The sequence below is a fragment of the Anopheles funestus genome, chromosome 3RL (assembly GCF_943734845.2).
Source record: "Anopheles funestus chromosome 3RL, idAnoFuneDA-416_04, whole genome shotgun sequence".
NCBI classification, from domain to species: Eukaryota; Metazoa; Arthropoda; class Insecta; order Diptera; family Culicidae; genus Anopheles; species Anopheles funestus.
In genome coordinates, this window is record NC_064599.1 from 3,261,649 (window position 1) to 3,281,122 (window position 19,474).

Consider the following 19,474-nt stretch of genomic DNA (forward strand, 5'->3'; position numbering starts at 1 on the left):
TATTTGGTTAGGTTGTAGCACAGCTGAAGCAAAAAATTTAGACTTCAATCAGTCGGGATTTTTTATCTAAAAATGTTACAATTACCGATGGTTGTTTTTTGTACGTTAAGGAAAGTATAGGTGAATGTTAGGAAAAAAATATCTCTCTCTGTTTTCGCAGTATTCTCAGTAGTAACGGAGAGCAAAACTCTCCAAACACAAATGCCCCTTTTTCTGTCGTACGAACGCCCCTAAATTCGCGAAGAAATCCTCTCGCAAGGATATCAGCTAGTGTTAGTGCCAAGCCCTTTCAGTACACAAAACCTTTTGGTATTAAGACCGGCGCATAACACATTCCCTTAAGATGCCAACCTAGACGCTATGCTCTTGGCAGAGGTGTACCGTGCGAGAGCCCAATTGTTTTACTCACCTCAAATGATGTACCACACTTCTCAGCGGAGCGGTTTTTGTTTGGTTGGTGGTTTATGCCACCAGCCGAAGCTAAATGTGATTTGGTTGCTGTAGGTGGTTAGGGCGAAAGGAGTGCACGGTTGCCCTTGTATTGAGTTACATGGAATTAGCCCGCAAGCTTCTCCAAAAAACAACCCCCCGCCGAATACACTATCAGGTGATGATGGAGAGCAAATGTTAGCTATTTTTGTGCCAACCAGAGCCAGTTGTTGAAAGGCTACATTTTTAGACGACAAATCTTTCCCTCTTCACATATCCTCGTTACCCCCTCGTCCGTATGAAGTGTATCGAGGGTTTGGAGTATATATTTACTACCACTTGCAACATGATCTTCATTTCTTTTCAATTTGAAACCTTATCATTTTGTTGTTGAGAAATTGTTTGTAAATTTTGTTGCATACTGAGGATATTTTGGAATTATTTGTTTTGAATGATGATTTTTAGAATTTCAGCGATTTTACTAAGCAGTTTTGATTTGAATTTATTTTTTTTTGTAACTTTTGTGTTCAAATAAACTCTGTAAGAAAATATTTAAAATTCAAAGAGATATAAGATAATGATGTATTACCATCTTTTCGGTTAGTTTCAAGGATATTGGTAGAATCTTCGAAGTACTTCTTTTCTAAAATGAACAGTCGTTGCGTGTATATGTGAGAAATCAGTGTCAAATGTGTAATTAATACTAAAAGGAAGCTTAAAGCATGTCCTTCAATTCTAAACGAAGTACTTCCTCCCGAAGTTTCCCCTATGAACAGCCAAACAAAATTGAAAACACAATCAATGAGGACGATCCTCACAACAAGGGCTCAGTTTTTCTCAACTTAAACATTGGTGACAAACACGAAGATGACAGATATGTCGAAATAATGTCCGCAATCGCCGTGACCGAGAAAAAAGAACTCGAACGATGCAATGAGCGTAACCGATGCCTTGCACTTGCGGACGAAAGCATGCTCGATCATAAATTCGATCGGCTGCTATCGGAGGTGCACGGACTACGGGATCAAATTGGGGATCGCATCGAAACGCTGAACCGTCGCCTTACGCAAACGAATCGACTGTTTCTGGCACACCAGGACTACGGGCATCGTTCAAACCGGGCCGGTGATCTGTTGCTAATCGGCGTCCCGGCAACTCTCCAAGGTGATGGACTACGCGAGTGTTATGTGCGTATTGCCCGCCGTCTGGGATACACGGAGAGTGAAATCCCCATCGTCCATATACGAAGGCTTGATCTCGGATCATCGTCACCGGATGTCCAACCATCCCGGTACAGTGTTGCCGTGCTGGACAATCTCGCAAGGACACGCGTTGGGAAGTTACGTGCCGGTGTAACCGATCCCACCGTACAGCCACCAGCCGTACACGTCCAGTTTGTGTTTCGAAATGCTCGAAATGAGTTTTATCGCCGGTACCAGGAAGGTGGCAAAGCGGGAACTGGACTGGCGCTGCAGGATTTGGGTTACAGCGGATCGGAGGGGCGAGTGTTTGTGAGTGAAAATTTAACCCGCGGTAACGTCAGCCTTAAGGCGGAGGCAATGCGTCTGAAACGCGATGGCAAAATCAAGAGCGTGTTCACGGTGAATGGGCAAATTTACGTGAAGCGAACGATTGATCATCGACCGGAGTTGGTCACCAGTAGCGTCGATCTGCTACTGCTGGATGAAACTAAAATGAAAGCAAACAAGTAAGCTTTTATGACCTTTTTTAACGTCTTTTAATTGATGTTTTGTTTTCTTGTGTGATTTGTTAGTTGTTGATAGAAACACGATTTTCAAGACTTTTTTTTAGTGTTGTCAGACTATAGTCGTTATGTATTTATTTTATAAGTATTTATTATCACATCAATTTGTCATTTACGACTTCTATCTGTGGCGAATGATTGAATAATGTCCTAATAGCTGTGCCTTTCGGCAGTTAATGACCAATTTCCTAAAATTAAAATTACTTCTTCCACTTATCCCATTACGGAGTTCTAGAGCTATTTTTCACTCTTTTCATAAATGTTACTCCTATTTTTCTCGTTATGTCAATTGTATTGCTTTGATTTTATTTGTGCTCTTACCCAGTTGCTACAGGCTTCAGCAATAACTTCGGTATTTTTATGCCATTCACTCAATTACCACACCAACCTACAAAGGTGTATGCTTTTTATAGTACCTACTGCTGCTGCTTTGCTATGCGTCTTCCAGACGAAAATCGTAAGTAGTGAGCAAGAAGAGAACTAGTTTCTGCGTGCGCTCGCGCTGTAGCGACACCATTATAATAATTTCCCAGTATCCTTCAAGCATCGGACTCACTCAAACCCAATATTGGTGCCTTTCGTCGTCTTACCTAGTGGGGGCTTCACAAGACGTTTCGTGCGATCGAACCCATAATGGGGTTTTTGGGGTGGCACCGCAACGACAATCATTCCACCCACAGGTGTGTATGTGTGTGTGTGTGTGCGCCTTGTGTCCTCGCAAGGAAGATGGGCAGAATCAAACCGCAATCGATCGGAACCCTCCACAAATAGCTAAGCACCGAGCGGGGCAAAGGGTTGTCTTCGCGTCTCGCGAGGAGCTTTTCATCGGAACAGAGCAAGATCAATAATAACTCATTTTATCGCCTTCCTACCGCAACCAGGATAGATACGATGCCGGTCGCCTTCTCGGTCCACTGGATGCAGATGCTGGATGGTATGCAATGCAGTTTTCCATTAGGTTCCCACGAATATAAAATTGATAATATATTAAAGTATCTCCGCAAACCAACTGCTCTCTCGCTCTCTCGGCCACCATCACTATGGTGGGTTTTTGTATATTGTCTTTGGAGACATCTTCCTCTAACCGCAACCCTGGACACTGGTTTGCTGTTGGAAGTGGTGAGGTAAACCAAGACCATGGGCGAACATAAAGCTGCTCCAGAAAAGGCAGATCGAAATAGTCTCACTTTCCATTGCTTCCCGTGGGTAAATCTTTGACCCTGCTATGAAGATTCGGTGCGGTTTCTCGCTTGGTTGATGGTGGCTAGTACAAATCACTTTAGCGCGTCTGGGATCAACGAATTCCGCTGAAGTGTTCAATAACTGTGCGGGCAATAAACATTTTTATATATCTTTTTCTTAGTGTGAAATTAGGTTATTGTTACTATTATATTAATAGGCATAAACATTATAATTCTATATTGTTTGTCATAATAAATAATGAATTCTTTCTCTTATTGATAATGAGATTTTTTTTGTCTTTTTTTTCATTTATTCCTGACATTATTTTTGTTGTGAATTTGTTGTTTCTGAATTGAATTGACACCTGTCGATCGAATGATAAGGGATTCTGAAACATTTTCTTTATTAAATTTATCTTCCATAAAAAAATTCCTAAATATTTTTTTATGTTTGAGAATGACCTCTTTTGCCGTTTTTTTATAAATAGTCAGAACGAAATTTATCAACAAAATGTTGCAAATTCCTTGAGGATATTTTCAAAGTTTTTTTTTCTCTTCCATCTCCATCCATCTCACACACAGCACCAAATCTTCCCCCGTCAACGGGTATAGAATTTTCATTGCCGGTAAAAAAACCCCCATCCGAACCCGTTTTAACGTGTACTATGTGTTTGCTGTTGGGAACCGTTCCACCCGCGGCATAAATATGCAACCACCCCTTTAGCTTGTGCCGCGGACACTCGCATCCTTTCCTCTTGTGTCGCTCTGTTATCATCGGCAGAACATTATTGCTACTCATAATGATGGGCGTGGCAAATAGCAAAGATGCTAAAACAACCCGTTTACCGATAGGTGAGATGTCTGAGATGTCCATTCCTGAACGATTGGTTTAAATTTTTCATTTTTATTACTCTAGTAATTAGTTTGAAAATGCTTTTATAAAACAATATATTTATTTATGAAATGTTACATTTTTTTATTGAAGAAATTATATTCGCATAACTTTTAAAACTTTACTTATTATTAAGTTATGGAAAATTGGTACATTCTTGCACGAGAAAGAAGTTTAATTCTTACCTTTTAGCAGATGAAAATACATTGAATTTTGAAAAATATAATGAATCCAATTTGTTGAAAATTTCATGATCAATATCTATAACGCTCTTAGTAGCATCCCTTAGTAGCCTAGAGGTCTTTACAGGAGTATTAGCCATTTTAAGTATACATTGTAGTCGACGTAACTCAAAAGCTTCAGCTCTTAGTTCGCTCGATATGAAGAAACCGCGTGAGGCTTATACCATTTCAAACGCACTCGCGAGATCTTCCCCAACCCTAACGGCTTCCGAGAGAGGAGAGCTTCCGTTCTGTATCGTAGTGTGGAAATATATGTGAGAAAAAAATGAATTAGAAAAAAACCATCCACCAATATCATATTTGGCCCCCCATTTTTTTTTTTTTTTTTTGAAGCTCATCCCCTAAATGTTCACTCAGCTCCCGACACTCGCTATATGAGTGAGAAGTGCTCACGCCCAAGCGCTTCTGTGTTGTGTTGCTCTTGAGGGTACTCTTGAATGCCCCAAATCCCCGCGCCCTTCCCCCCCCCCCCCCCTTGTAAGGTTTTTTATGTTTATATGTGTGTGTGTGTGTCGTATTTTTTTTTTGTTTTCTTTCTTACGAGGTACGCAATACACGCGGTGCTCTGCGCGCGGCGGCGATGACCTTGTGGCGGTTCGAGCAGTTCGTTGAACCTATGAGTGAAACGCGCGCGCCAAAAAAAAAATACGAAGCTAGAAAAGAACAAAATAATACAAACACACAAACACACGCGGTCAAAATGTGTAACCCAACATTCGCCGTCGCCGAAATCAAATTGGGAATCTGTCGCGCGCGTTTAGCTACAGAAACTCACCCTCCCCACCCCCCCTGGGGAGGTAACCCTCCACGCCCTTTGATGTGTGTCTTCTGCTCCAATCCAGAAGATGCGGTGGACTTTTGCGAGGTGTGTGCGTGCATATAGGCTTGTTGGAGCATCGGGAAGCAACGGGGGTTGGAGCACTGTGCCACAGCGTTGTGTGTGCGTCTTGATAAGTATTTCAAGTAAACCACAGCGTGGACAATGGATTGATAAGTTGGCAGAAGGAGAATAAAATAATAACATCAAATCTTTAAATACTGCATTATGGGGATGATGCCTTCCGTCTAGCTCGTTAAGTATCCTTGCGATCCTTGACATTTGCAATGGAAAGATGTCCCTAACCGTCCAGCGGGACGGGAGCAGTTGCTCCAGTTTATTAGCTTCTTAAGCCGATTTTTAATACCCATCATTCGACGATTAACCCCGGATCGTACCCAACCTACCAGAACGTGTTCGAAACACTTTGCAACACACTTCTGGTTCATCCGTGCGTGCCGCATGCTGATCAGTGTGGCGCCGCAACGATTAAATACATGATTGGTGATGGTGGTGGTGTTGTGGGCCCCTTCTTGCGCATTCTTGCGAGCCTGTGATGTATTTGTGTCGCTGCTGCGGTCAGCACCGAGCTCGGTCACACGTGCTCCATTTTATCTCAGCCTGCCCTGGGGCGTGTTACAATGCGACTTGATAAAACAGATTTTTTCCGGGTTGTTTTTCTTTACTTTTCTTTAGTTTTCAATCAAATTTACCTATTATGGTATTTAAATTTTTGTTCATTATGAGAAAATGTGAGGAAAATTTCAAAGTTTAATAAAATGTGATAAAACATCGAATCATAACCAAAAACAAAACAAATAATGATAATGGTCATCATAACAACTCTTAATTTGGTTCATTTATTGATAAATGGTATTTTAATGTGTAATATAAATTCATATTGACATTGCACTTCATTATATTAAGCTTTTAGATGGGTTGAAATGAGATATGGAGACGCTTGGTACTTCACTTAACATTGTCAGTGAAGTTTGTAGAGGGAAGAGGTTTCAAAACACCACGAAATCAGGAAACTGAATATTAGAGTTATATTATCACAAGTTGTTGTTATGTTTTTGCTCTTACTATTAACATTTTTTAAATAATAAAAATGGAAAAAATTGAGCTAAATTTAATATTTTCTTTAACAATATTTGTCTGTATTAAATTTGTATTTCCTCAGTTCTTAAGGTAAAATCGACTTAGATTTTAAAGTTAATTCCTTTATGCATAACATGCATAACTTTAAATAGCAGTTTAATATTTGGATAGATTTTGCGATCAGTTCCTATCACAAGCATAAGCTAAATCGATTAAAAAAAAAGAAATTGTGCCTTACAATTGTGCGATCTGTTTGGTGTTCGTTTGCGAGCGTCGTCGTGCACGCGTATATGCATCGAAATAAAGATATTCAAATTGGCCATAGAGTTCTGTTTAGCATACAGCCGTCTGGTAGTGTTAACGTGTCCGGACGGTCTGGTCGTTTTCGATAGCGTCACCAGGACCAGCGCTCTCTCGCTCTCGTGCTCTTCACTGGCTGGCTCAACTTGAAACAAGGCATTCGCGCACGTAGGAACGAATAAGAAATATCTAACGAAATGGCACAGGACAACGTGATAATGGCGTCGTGGAAGCGGCGAATAGTTTGTAAGCGCCATCAAACCACCAAATGTAACTAACCCGAAAAAGGCACGCGTCTGTTTGGTATGAATTTTATGCGTGTCATTACCATCCTCAGCGCTCAAGTATATTAAAATAATCCAATCGACACTCATTGTTTGTGGAACGCTTTCGAGTGAACTTTTTCTATTAATTAATGTGTATTTGCACAGCACATAAAAGCTTAATTATCGATTCTTGTAGAATTTAACTTCTTTGTTGTCTAAGATGACGCTGAGTTGAACCTCATTATCGTCCTTGGTGATATCTCAGTATTTGAGACCGATGGACAGTATGTATTATACTTTTAGTGGCTATTTACGTAAATTGTTTTTAACTGACTTATGATAAAAAAAAACATTTTTTTTCGTGTCTTAAATAACGTTGAGCTCATTGAATCCATGTACTGTTCTCCGATTGGATGTTAATAAAATGGATATTTTAACTGGTCGAATCAATCCTTTTTTTGTGTCCTTATGTTTCTATCTCTCTCTCTCGCTCCCTTCCTTGAGATAAAATTTAAATCCAGAACGAGACAATCGGGAGCTCTACCATATTGGGAACGGGCTAGTCGATCTAGCTACAACGAAACCGTTCCCACGGCTTTAGATTTTCCTCCTGCTGCCGGCACAATTCAGGCCCAAAATGTAATTATCACACTTTGCTGTCAATTCCACCAATCATCGCACACCCTGTTGCATATCGATGCGTTCCTATTTCACGGTACATGGCTTATCTCCCGGGGGTCCCCGGCTGCCATGGGCGAATCCTTTCGGGCGTCCGGCAGGATGCACAATCATCAGCTGGGAAAATGAACTGTTAATGGAAAACAACGCCCCCAAGGCAAATGGCACTGATTTCCTTACTGGTGCTACGAGCGCAGGAGTTGGCAATAAGATAAGGAACCGTTGAACGTGTAAAGCAATGTCATGGGATATAAAGTTAAAATATTGGGAAAATGTTGTTGTATTAATTATTTGTCAAATTTATAATACGTTACATTTGAAGCGTTTAAAAAGTATTAATTTTTTAATTGAAAAGCAAATTGAATAATAAATTCGTAAGGAGATTTCATGTTGATGAGAATCATTCTTCCTTAGAAACTCCCTTCTCTAGGATCACCTCAGAAACATCATTGAACGCCTGTAACCGGCGTTTATGACATTGAAAACTTATTCATTACTACACTCTATACTATTATTTGCAATTGTAAAGAACCTTGCGTCTCCATCGTTGTCTTCATCATTCCAATAAGTAAATGGTTGAAGTAAGTTTCTGTAATCTAATTTTTATTTTTTTCTCTTCTCTACAGGTAAGTGTCTATGACGAAAATTCTGAAGCCTCTAATGCACCTTTTGAATCGTAAGTGATATGTTTCATTAAAACCATTATCTCAAAATTGTAATGCTACATTTTGTCTACTGATTAACCGGAATCGAAGTGTCAAAACATTCTTTTGAATCAATTCTTAAAAGTTTGGGAAAACTTCATACTCGCTACAAAAATCACGCTTTTGTAAACCCAACACACAATCCAAGGCTACAGGAGTTGTTCCATCGACCCTTTAGAAATGAGTCTAATGAGGACATTAGATATAGTAACTGTCATTTGGTGGGACTGGAAAGGAATCATTTATTGTGAGTTGCTTTCGTTCAAACACTAATTTTTGGATCTTTCTTGTCAACAAATGGAGCGTTTTTGCCAGGAAACAGCAAGAATTGAACCACAGGAGAGGTGTCGAGGACAACACCATGCCAGACATATCTGTAGTGACTCGCTCAGGGATGTAGTGATTCCTTCAGAAGCTCAAGGATTTTTGATGCGAAGCTTTAGTGCATCCTTGATATAGTCTGGAACTGCTAAGCATCGATTACTTCCTTTTTCTTGCATTGCACAATTTTTTGAGCGATAAGATATTGGGATCCAGAGAGGATTGTGGAGATTGGTTGATTTAGTTTTTCGACAATAAAGACCAAGACTTCTTGGATATTGTCGTTTTATCGTTAAGATTACATTAAACTCTACAAGATCGAACTATCCGAAGTAGATTTGGTTGTTTCACGCAAACATAATTAAAATATCATCATCATCATTTATTCATCCTCAGTTTTTACACTTCAGATCTTTTAGGTTCGTCTAATTCCCCAAATAAATTCTAACTGTATTCTCATAAAATTTGAAATAAAGCACCCTTTGATTCATGCCGTTTATATGTTGTTCATCACGTTGCCTCACAGAACTCGCTTTGCAGCCTTAAAACATCCTAACAGTGCGTCTTCTATGTGGCTTATTTGTTGGACCCTTTCCCGCTCAACACGGTTTTCTCGCGATCAAACTACAATGAAACACACCAACACACATGCTCATACTATACGCACACCCACACATTACGATGAAGGCCGTCTTTACCTTACTATCGGGGTTTTTTTTTCTTTTCTTTATTATTCCCTTTACTATATTCTCCTCCTCCGATTCTGTCGCTGTCGGCCTTTGCATGCGTGTACCATCCGTCGTCCGGATCAGGTAATTTCTCAGCCCAAAAAACCCGGAGACCGCTCTCTGATCCTTCCAGGAATTTCATCCGAAGCGAAACGAAGCGCAGCATAAATGCCATTGCGACGCCGTTACCTCTCCGCCACGATTGCACCACCCTTTTTCCCGTCCGATTGCGGCACTTGCATTGAGCGTCTAACGCGTTCTCGACGGCTAGAGTGGCATTCTGTTTTGGTATGCTCGAACCAATGCACCCCTGGAGGAGGAGATCCCGGATCACGCGCGTATATGCGTGTGTGCATGCACACTTCCGCGTCTGGTTTTTGGGGATGTTTTTTCCCTTTTTCTTCTTTTCCCTCTTCTTCTTTTATATGTGAACGCTTTCGGGTTGTTGTTTTCGTTTGTCGATCGCATCTCGGCGATGCGATCGACACTGGCATGTTTGGTGGTCGTCGTCACCAGTTCGCTTTGGTGGTCAAAAGCACCGTGGGCAGAGGACGGGCGGACAGTGGTAGCAACGGGCAACGGGTTTTCTTTCTGTTTTCTTTGGTCCTTCTTGCTTCACCTCTCGTTCGCACCTCACCTCTTTCACCTTTCTCCCTGTACGCCCTGCTGCTCGGTTGGCTTTGAGGCCGATTCCCGTTATTTACAGCGCCATCAGCCTGAGACCTTAAGGATACGGAGACATTCGGTGTTCGCTGTTATTCCCTGCTCTCATTTACTGCCAGCTTGTTGGTGTTGATGCGATCGCACCCGTTTTTTAAAAGAATGTGCGTCTCGGAGGCGGAAACCGTGCAGAGAATGCTTCTCGGTTGCGTTACGCGCGCTTTTTCTTGCGTTCAAAACAACAAACTTTAGTTCGAGCTCAGAAGCACGAAGCAGAAGTAATAAAAAAAACACATCACTGTTGATCCATGAACTGCGGCTTTTTCGGCTTTCGGTGTGGCGGTGTTGCGCTGTTGCGAGCTTTCAAGAAGAACGCAGTTGAAGCTTTCATTTCTTGGCGGGAATCGAAGTGCTCGAAGTCGTTTTTGTTTTGATGTGGTTTTAGAACTATGTTCCTCAATTTTTTTTTGAGAAGGGTAAAAAATGGCATACAAATAGGTTAATATTGGTAGCATTTTAACAATTTACGTAAACCAAAAAAAATACCTTCATTATTTCCCTTATAATACGTCTGCTAGTGTTGTCTGTTGTCGGAAGCTTTACGCATTCATTTTATCTGCAAACTTGCAGACAAGGAATTTGCTTTACGGTCGAAATGCTACAGCAATATCAAAGGCAGACTTTACGTAGTTTGAAATGTAAAAAAAAGAAGAAAAAAACAAGAAAAAAAATGCCGGAAGTGAAAAGTCATCGTCCTCTCATATATGGAGAGTTTCCATTAATTAATGTTTAAAGCACGAATAACGAACGGCCGAAATCCATTCGCGGGTGCGCCTTCACATGCTTTTATCGCTAACTGCTAAACGCTGCTAATTGGGATATGATTTAGAGTAGAATTAAAAGTATATTCGATGCGTTGAAAAGCCCGCCTAAGATATCACCGTTTCATTATTTTCTTGCCCCGTTCGGTTGGTTGGTTTTTGGACGTGATTGTGTATGTGTGTGTGGAAGTGTGTATGTATTTGTGAGTGTTTTTTCCTGCTGGCCCTTATGTCGTGCGATTTAATTTATCCTTTTCCTTGTTGTAGGGTTAATATTCAATAGTGTGAAATTGAAAACAAAAGTTACTCAGGGAGAAAAATTTATTACAAAAAAAAGCGTAGAAGACCATTTTGGTTTTTCTGTAAATTTAATTTGAATTTTTATAATCTTTAAAACGCCATCAATTTTTACATGTTTACAAAGAATAATGCGACTACTCGTTGAAGGGTTTAAATAATTAAAAACACTCGCCATTCTCATACAATTAAGCACCGCACAAGGGTGTTTGTAACGTTCTTATCCCTAGACGATCTGATTTGGCCTTAAATTTTCGTGGTTTATGAAGCTGAAGGTAATCTCTTACGGTAGCTTCTAATGTACGAAAGCCTACCGTTGCTTTATGAAGCGAGGCGGCCAAAAAGAGGCCTCCTTTCATGAAACAGACCCGGTAATGGTTGGCAAATTTGTGATTCGAATTAAATCTTGACCGCCCAAAAACCGCACCGCCCGCTCATGCAAACAGTGGAAGGGCTTGAATAACAAAACACCGAAGAACACAGGCCCAAAAAAAAACCCAACAGCACGTGACTGAGATGATTATGACATTAGAAGACGAGCCACCTGATGAACACACGAACGCCGGTAATCGTTTGACGCTCTGCCTTTGCCCAGAGCTCTGTCCAGTCCAGGGCGTTTTGTGGTGTTTAAGACGGTGTTTCTTTACATTTTTTGAGACTTTTACCTTGTCTCTCTGCTTGCACTAGCTGGGACGGACGGCGGTGTGTCATCTAGTTCCGGTTGAATTCTTGCCCAGCGCTGCCCGTATTCAATTTTTTAAACCTTGCCCGGTAGGTGGCTGTTTGTTACTACAGTTTAGGGTTGTTTTCACTTAGGAATGTTTTATACACAACGTGGGTGATTAGATTTGTATGCGGTCTGATTAGGTGTTTGTTTTTTTTGGTTTGGTTTTTCTTTTACGAGTTAACGCTTTTAAAGTTTTGGTGACTTGCTGGACCAGAGAGCATTAGCGCATGTTTCAAAGCTTTATCATGGGAAAGCTTCAATGGCGATCATAATGATGGTTTGGTTGTTGACTAGATTGCTAATGAGCACCTTATTCTTGTCAAAGATTTGTTGGAAAACTATCCTTAAGGTTTAGAGGTCTCCACATTCGTTCTGGATCGTTTATTTGCAAGCGCATAACCATTACACCGGCTTAGCAGTGACAGCGACAAGATCGAACGATTAGGTTTAGTATCATTAAACACACGAAACACATTTCGCGGTGATTTGTCTCCTGTATGCAGTCTATTAATCGAATTCTTTTTTCCTTTTTTTCCTAAAAACAAAGGGTTTTTAATGGTTTAAAAAATAATTTCATTCATTAAGATCATCATATGACAATATGCAGGGTAACTCGCCAATTAATTATGTTATTTCAATTATTGGAAAATTTGTTTTTCATATTTTAGGTTCTGTAAAATTATTTTTGTTTCTAATGCCGAATCTAATATTCCTTTATATTCTTCATAAAAAAAAGAAAAGAGACGATATTAGAGTCCCTTAGAGAGGTCAATGAACCCTTCACGTAAGAGCCATATTTGCATACAGATAAATGTTCAAATATCAATCGATTGTGTGAGCTTATTTATAGCAGCCCTGCTAGAATAACTTTGTTACATTGCAGATAAACAGTTCAGCAAACATCAATCGCTAGCAATGGAACCGTTTCCGGATAGGGAAAGAAAACTTCCGAACCATCAACCCCCGAAAGATACAAGTGGCGAGCGGCAAAACCTCCTTTCACCGTACGAAACGTAACCTGCTAATTTGCACCGACTGGCTCAGTGCAACCCGCCTCTCTGTCCCAGTTAGGATCTTTCTTACCGGTGCCCCGTCGTAACCACCGTGTAAATCCTATGTGTGAGATTAAGGGGTTGTTTTTTTTTGTTTTTATGTTTTGTTTAACATCTTAAACTCCGCTGCACGATTCGCTCATTAGCGAAATGCGGCGAGATATATCCAACCACCAGGAAAGCTTCTGCCGAATCTGACCCGCCCGGCTTCATTTTTCCCCCGATTTGCTTTGACGGGGAGTTGCGGTCTTTCTGGATGGAAGGGCTTTTCCATGAGCGACACACCGTCATCTTCCTCGTCATCATCATCATCATCATCAACGCCGTCATCATCTCCTCCAGACCATTTGGTGCCACACTTGCAACAACAAACAACAAAAAAAGCCGATAGAGTATTGCCGAAACGATGCGCGGAGATGAATTATTTATATTAGCACATCGCTGTCATTTTGCGTAGTGTGTTTTGTTTTTAATTTTCTGTTTGCCATTTTCTTATCTGGCTCCTCGTGGCTTCATTTTCTATTTTGCGGTGACTGCTTTGCGAATGTTTTCAGTTTTTTTTTTTTGGTCTGTGTTATTTAATGTAAGCGATATAATCAATGGTATGGGGATTGATTAATTGCGGCAGTAGACTTTTAGGCACTATTCATGCTGTTTGCATTGAGTGTGCTTTTGCGCAGCTAGCGATGGAAAAGATGGAAATACATTTTCAACTATAACTCGTATGAAGAAGATTCATGGTTTCTATATGGTGATCCAAGTTCTATTGTTTTAAATGTAGGAGAATTGTAACAATTTTGTTGAGTTTTTATATGATAGAAATAAAATTCGTTTACATCCATTTCTATTAAGGGGTTTCATACTTATTTCTAAAAATAAAAATTCAAATGTAAGCAGAAAATTCACATGTACGCAATAAGCGTTCATAAATCGACAAATACAGTGAAGTGCCGATTATCCGGGTACCTTTTATCCGTGCAGCTCAGAAATGACAGTTCCAAAGGTGAATTGACATATTAACTTCAAACCGCTGATGGCAAGAAATAAAAAACCTCAAAAGGAAATGATGCAATTGGCTCAAGTTCGACCAAATAGAACAGATTTATTTTGCGAAATGCATCTAAGAATTATTAACATTTAGCTTTAGAAAAAACACACTAAAAAGAGTTGTTCCTATTATCCGTGATATTCGCTTATCCGGGTAGTGCGGGTAGAGCACGGATAATCGGCGTTCCAACTGCAATTTAAACGTGGAAACAATTATTTTTAATGTATCTGTTATTTCCTTCTTTACGATCAATTGTTGTAGATAAACGAATGATTACTTATAAAACAATTTAATGAACCATTTGAACTAAATGCTATCAAATGGCGTACAATGATCCAACCTGTGATACATCTCGTTTGGTAATTATCGCTGCTCGCGCTCGTTCGTTACACAGTTACACCTTCGCCGTTGAACGGAACCACGCAAAAGGCGCCCACAACACCGCCGTTATGAACGTTGTCGGTCGGAAAAGAGCTTTGGTGTATGGCGCTAAAGCAGGAGATTACACTAGCAGACCGGTAGCAGACTGCCTGGCTCCTTGAGATGCTGTAAGCGTCAGATTATAAATCGAAATATGAACTAGTTAAGTGTGCGAATGATTCCAAGCAATATCCTTCCATTGATGGCTTGAAGGGCCGAACTATAATTTGCAATTAAACATTTGAAATTTCAACTTGTTTAAATGAAAAATAATTCCTAAATAATCAATAATTATTAATGCACTTTAGTCAAAGTTCTTTGAAACATATGACAGATGAATTGGTGATTTATTTTGTGTAATATTTTTTGCATAATAATTCAACGATTTTTGTGTAGCGCATCACAGGCACTCACTTTTGTGTTTGTTGATTAGCTTCACAAAACATGTTAAATATTAGAATAGATTTGTTTGCTATTTGCGAAGAGTATATACAGCAATATTACAACAAAATAAAGTTGAATGAATAATTGTTTTAATAAATCAAATCTTTTCGTGAAATTACGTTCAATACAAAGTTTTTGTTATTGCTCCGCTACTATTTAGGAAATTATACAAGAGTAAAAGGTTTCAAGAAGCTTCTGTAAACCTCTCACAAGACTTTTCCTAATGTTTAATTTCTTCATCATTTAATATGTTATTATTCGCATCAATAAAGCGAACCTCGGCATGCTGTAAAGAAGGTTTTATTTTGACTGGGATAGCACATTTGCTACACCCCATTAAAAAAGGATCCGTTTTCCTAAAAGGGCGGGATGATGGAGTTGAGCGTAGTTAATTTGTGTGTGCGTGTGCGGTGTGTGTGTGTGGGAAACCATTTTTCCGCCAACGAGCGGTACCCATGTACCGTTTGAGTGCATGTTGCGTGCGTAGTTTTTCCTCCCTTTCGCCATGCTCGGGACGTTACGTTTGTACGCAATTTGATGTGCTGGTATGTAGTGCGACACCGAGTGGATCGCATCTTAAGAAATTGAGCGTGAAAATGTGAAACCCGCAGCCTCTCACGCGCTCGCAAAGTGAGCGCACTCAAAACTCGCTCACCATGCGCTCACCGGCGCGTTGTTTTGAGAGTGAGCGCACGGTGAGTGGTATAATGGCGGATGGGAAAAAGCGAGACGGCACGGCGCACGTTCGTCTCGCTCGTGCGTACGCTAGCGCAACCGGGCACAGTAAATACCCCATGTGGTAAAACGGCAGAGCATTTGAATGCGCTCTTTCAGCGAAATTCCTCGGGCAACCGTCGGCTCCGGGTTGAACGATCCATGATGTCGATGGGCCCGCAGAGCGCAGAACACTCCGCACAACACTCAGCCTTCGCATTTAGTCTGAGTGCGTTAGTGGCGACGGTGGCATAACGTCGATCCCGTGCGGGTTGCGTTGTTTTTTTTCTGCCTGCTTCACTGTGTGGTGTGTTGTGCCGTCCCTCTCTCCTGTCTGGCTGGCGCGCGGGACACAATGTTATTTTTGTAATTAATAATTGCGCATGCAAATTTTTTTGTGTGTGTGGTCTTTCCTGCTACACCACCGACCGGTATATCTGCAAAAGAAAGTGACAGCAAACACGGGTGATACCTTCCTGTGGCTAGTGGTGAAAGGCAGGGGTCTACCTCGGTGTCTCTGAGTGAAGGAAGTGAAGAAGGTAGAGGTGTGATAAAGCGAAAGGTGATAAAAAAAGAGGTGCGTTGTAAAATTTGTGGGAATTAACTGTGCCCGAAGAAACTAAACTGTGTGACGGCAATCCATTTGCCACCGACTAAGTGTTGATCGCTGATCGGAGCAAAGCAAAGCAGCAAAGCGGATTTTCCGTTTTTGATTAAAGTGAAGAACAAACTTAAACGTATGTAAAGTAACAAAAGCGAAGAGCATTAAGACGAAATGGAAAGCCAACTAGTGCGAGCCACAAGCATCCGTGCGGTGGTGCAAAAGAAAATGGTGGCCACCGTTACCGTTGCCGCCACCGACAACGATGAGCTGCGTCGCCGTCACGGCGCTCGACGTCGCCGTACGGAAGAAACGCAATATTTTCGGGTTCACCGTAACGACCGCACCACCGCCATCGGTCACTTGGCGGCCACCGCTGCCGATGATGATAATGATTACGTCGATGACGGTGATGATGCTGATGATGATGAAGTGCTAATGAATTGTCGTCGTTGGCTTCGCACGCCGGATTAAAACCAACGACAAACGAGAGGGCAACATCGAGAGAAAGCGCGCGCGCGCGCGCGCACGCCATACACATTCGTTCCGTGCTCTCGTTCGTGTTCCTCCTCTCTCTGGAAATGATGGCTAAAATGCTACGACGAAAACAGATGCAGAAGGAAGAAACCGTCCGCTCCGGGTATCATCGAGCAATGTTTGTGTTTCGAAGTTTTTCGGTTTCCCCATGAACAGCAGCAGCAGGGTGGTGGGGTCGGCAGCAGAGCAGACGGCGGTTTTTGGGAAAGGGAAAAACAACCGCCAGAAGGCGGAAGAATTCACTTTGAACGTGCCTCGGCCCTTCCGCGTCTGTGGGCGCGCGCTTGGTATCCGCGCTCGATTGCCGCCGTCCCATTGCCCGTTTGGGCTCTCTGCGCCTTGCGTACGTGTATGCGTGTGCGTGTTTGTGTACATGTGTGTGTGTGTGTGTGTGCGCACAACGGTAGTGTGGATTTATAGCGGTAATGTCCAACACGGAGAGCTGATCGTGCCCCTGAGGTGAAGTGTGTGTGTGTGTGCGCGTTTCTGTGGCTGTTGGTGTGTGCGTGTGTGAGCGCATTGGTGTGCGTTTCCAATCGTGTGTGATACTGTGTCACGTAAAACGGCGTGCACTTCCCGTTGCCGCGTTCCGCCTGCCCGCTGGAGCCCGAAGAAGAAGCGAAGCGGAGCGTTGGTAGTTGTGTATCGCACAGCACCACCACAAACAAACCGAACGACAGCCATCAGCGTTTTTGGTGTGTGGTGCAGACGCGCAGCATCATCTTCATCAACCTGATGGAATTTTTCGCCCAACTTCCGGATTCAGCCGCCGCCGTCGCCGCCGTCGCTGCCGCTGCCGCCGGGTCGGTTATTGTGTTGGCCGAGCAGCGGTGTATTCACGCGTGCGTTTGTGAGACGGCCAAGGATAGAGATGGACGTATATGCTGTATTTCGTGCCCTGTTTTCGCTTGTTCCGATTTGTGTGCGGCCTCTCTGTCTCGCCGCCCTGTGGCTGATGATGATGATGATGGCCTTGGGGAGCTTGAGCGCGCGTCGCAGAACGAATGATCGCGAGTGTGTGCGTGTGTGTGAAAAAGAAGGCGAATGACAGAAGGGGGGAAAAAAACGACAACAAACGAGTGAGAGTGAGAGCGCGCTCTCTCGCCCAGAGAAAAGGAGGTGAGAAAGCGAAGAGCGTAAGGGCGTTTTACACCGGACCTCTCCTTCGTTTTCCCGGTCGGTTCCACCCAGCGCTTATCATCGTCCCCTCCCATGTGTGTTGTGCTCTCCCCGGTTTCTGGTTCCAAAGGATACCGTAACAATTTCGCGTTGACCAACCCTCATGCCTGTGTGTGTGTTTATGTCCAGAGGATCCTTCCTGCTCGTCGCGGAACATCGCGTTTCCCCATCCAAGACACACAGTTCTTAATGGTGAAAAATCGTTTACTTTGCGACTGGTTGGTGCATTGCATTGGAGAAAACCAAATTATGTGACTTCTACGAAAAGTGCGTGTTTACGTGGGTGCGCGTGCGCTTTTTACAAACACACACACTTCAACAAACACACACACACACACATCGTGTCACTTGCCAAGAGTTTATTGGCGATTGTGGAAGGTTTTAAACTGCTCCGTTGAACATGTGAAAAATCCTGATCATCTTGAGGATTGCGAACCCGGTTCTGGTCACCTTAGCCAGATTTTGTATGTGTTGCGGTTTTTGAGAACAAATTAATAAAGGTGAGTTTCCGATGATGCGTGGACGAATGTCCTTAAAACTACTTTGCTATAAATGCAAGAAATTCTGTTTTTTACACATAACAAAACGTCGTAGAATTACGCTAGAAATGGAAATTCAAAATGAAGGAACGTTTTCCCGCCTGTTTGGTTTCTTTCGTTCTCTTGTTTGTTTGTACGACACCCGTATGTGTAGTAGAAAGAGAACGTGAGATAACGAGAGAGCGTGAGAAATGGTTTTGAATTTCGGAAGAGCTGCGCAGACAAAACGCATTCGAGAACTGTTCGCCCATGGAGCGAGCGAGAGCACATGCGACGAAATGATGGTGTTACCGTCCTGTTTCATTTTTGGTAGTAAATTTAAACGAAGATCTCTTGTGTATGTGTGCTTGATTGTAACGGATTGGGGGGAGACTGCTGTGGTGCATATTTTAGTGGGGAAGCATGATAAGCCCCAAGTTTCTGCTACACACACACACAGACTGCTCCCTTGTTATTGTTTCGTTTGGTCAACCCAAAAAAAAACACATTTGTATACAGACGAGCCAAGTCCAAAGCAGCATATGCGCAAGTGAGATAGCAAGAGAGGAGACGTGTGTTGGTACGTCGTGCGTATGGTTGATATAAACGAAATGCCCGATCAAGTGAATGTATTCTCTCCTGCTCTTTTCGTTTTCTTTGAGAAATCTTTCTTTTTCGCACCGACTTGCTCTTGTTTGCATGCTTGGAACGTACATGGCGAAAGAGAGAGGGAGAGAGGTAACATTCCAGCGACTATGTTGGTTCACCCGTCTCGCTCTTGTGGTTATGTTGATTTTATAAAAAGTATGATTTAAAAAAGTATGTAATGATTTTGTGTCCAAAAAGTAGCATGAAAAAAGGATAAGCGTTTATGACTGAATTTTAGTTTTCTCGAGAAATTTATAAATGAAAAAAAATGCAGTTATAGCAGTAGCGCCCGGGATTCTTCTTAAGTAGCAAAACAATCGGTTTTCTAAGTATGAATTAGGTTCTTCAGCATATCAAACATTCTTGTTAGCTTACGTTCAAGAA

At 42.0% G+C, this 19,474-nt stretch overlaps 1 protein-coding gene across 2 annotated transcripts in view; it reads left to right on the plus strand.

The window, feature by feature from the left end:
• Positions 1 to 19,474, plus strand: part of LOC125771128 (serine/threonine-protein phosphatase 4 regulatory subunit 1-like) — a 103,443-nt gene that overhangs the window by 51,321 nt on the left and 32,648 nt on the right. The window contains exon 2 of one of the 2 annotated variants that reach the window (XM_049441458.1): positions 1,034 to 2,137. The exons of the other annotated variant lie outside the window; for it this stretch is intronic. Coding sequence (XP_049297415.1) covers positions 1,152 to 2,137 — 986 coding nt within the window. The 5' untranslated portion in view covers positions 1,034 to 1,151. The remainder of the gene's footprint in view (positions 1 to 1,033; positions 2,138 to 19,474) is intronic. 2 annotated transcript variants of the gene reach the window in all.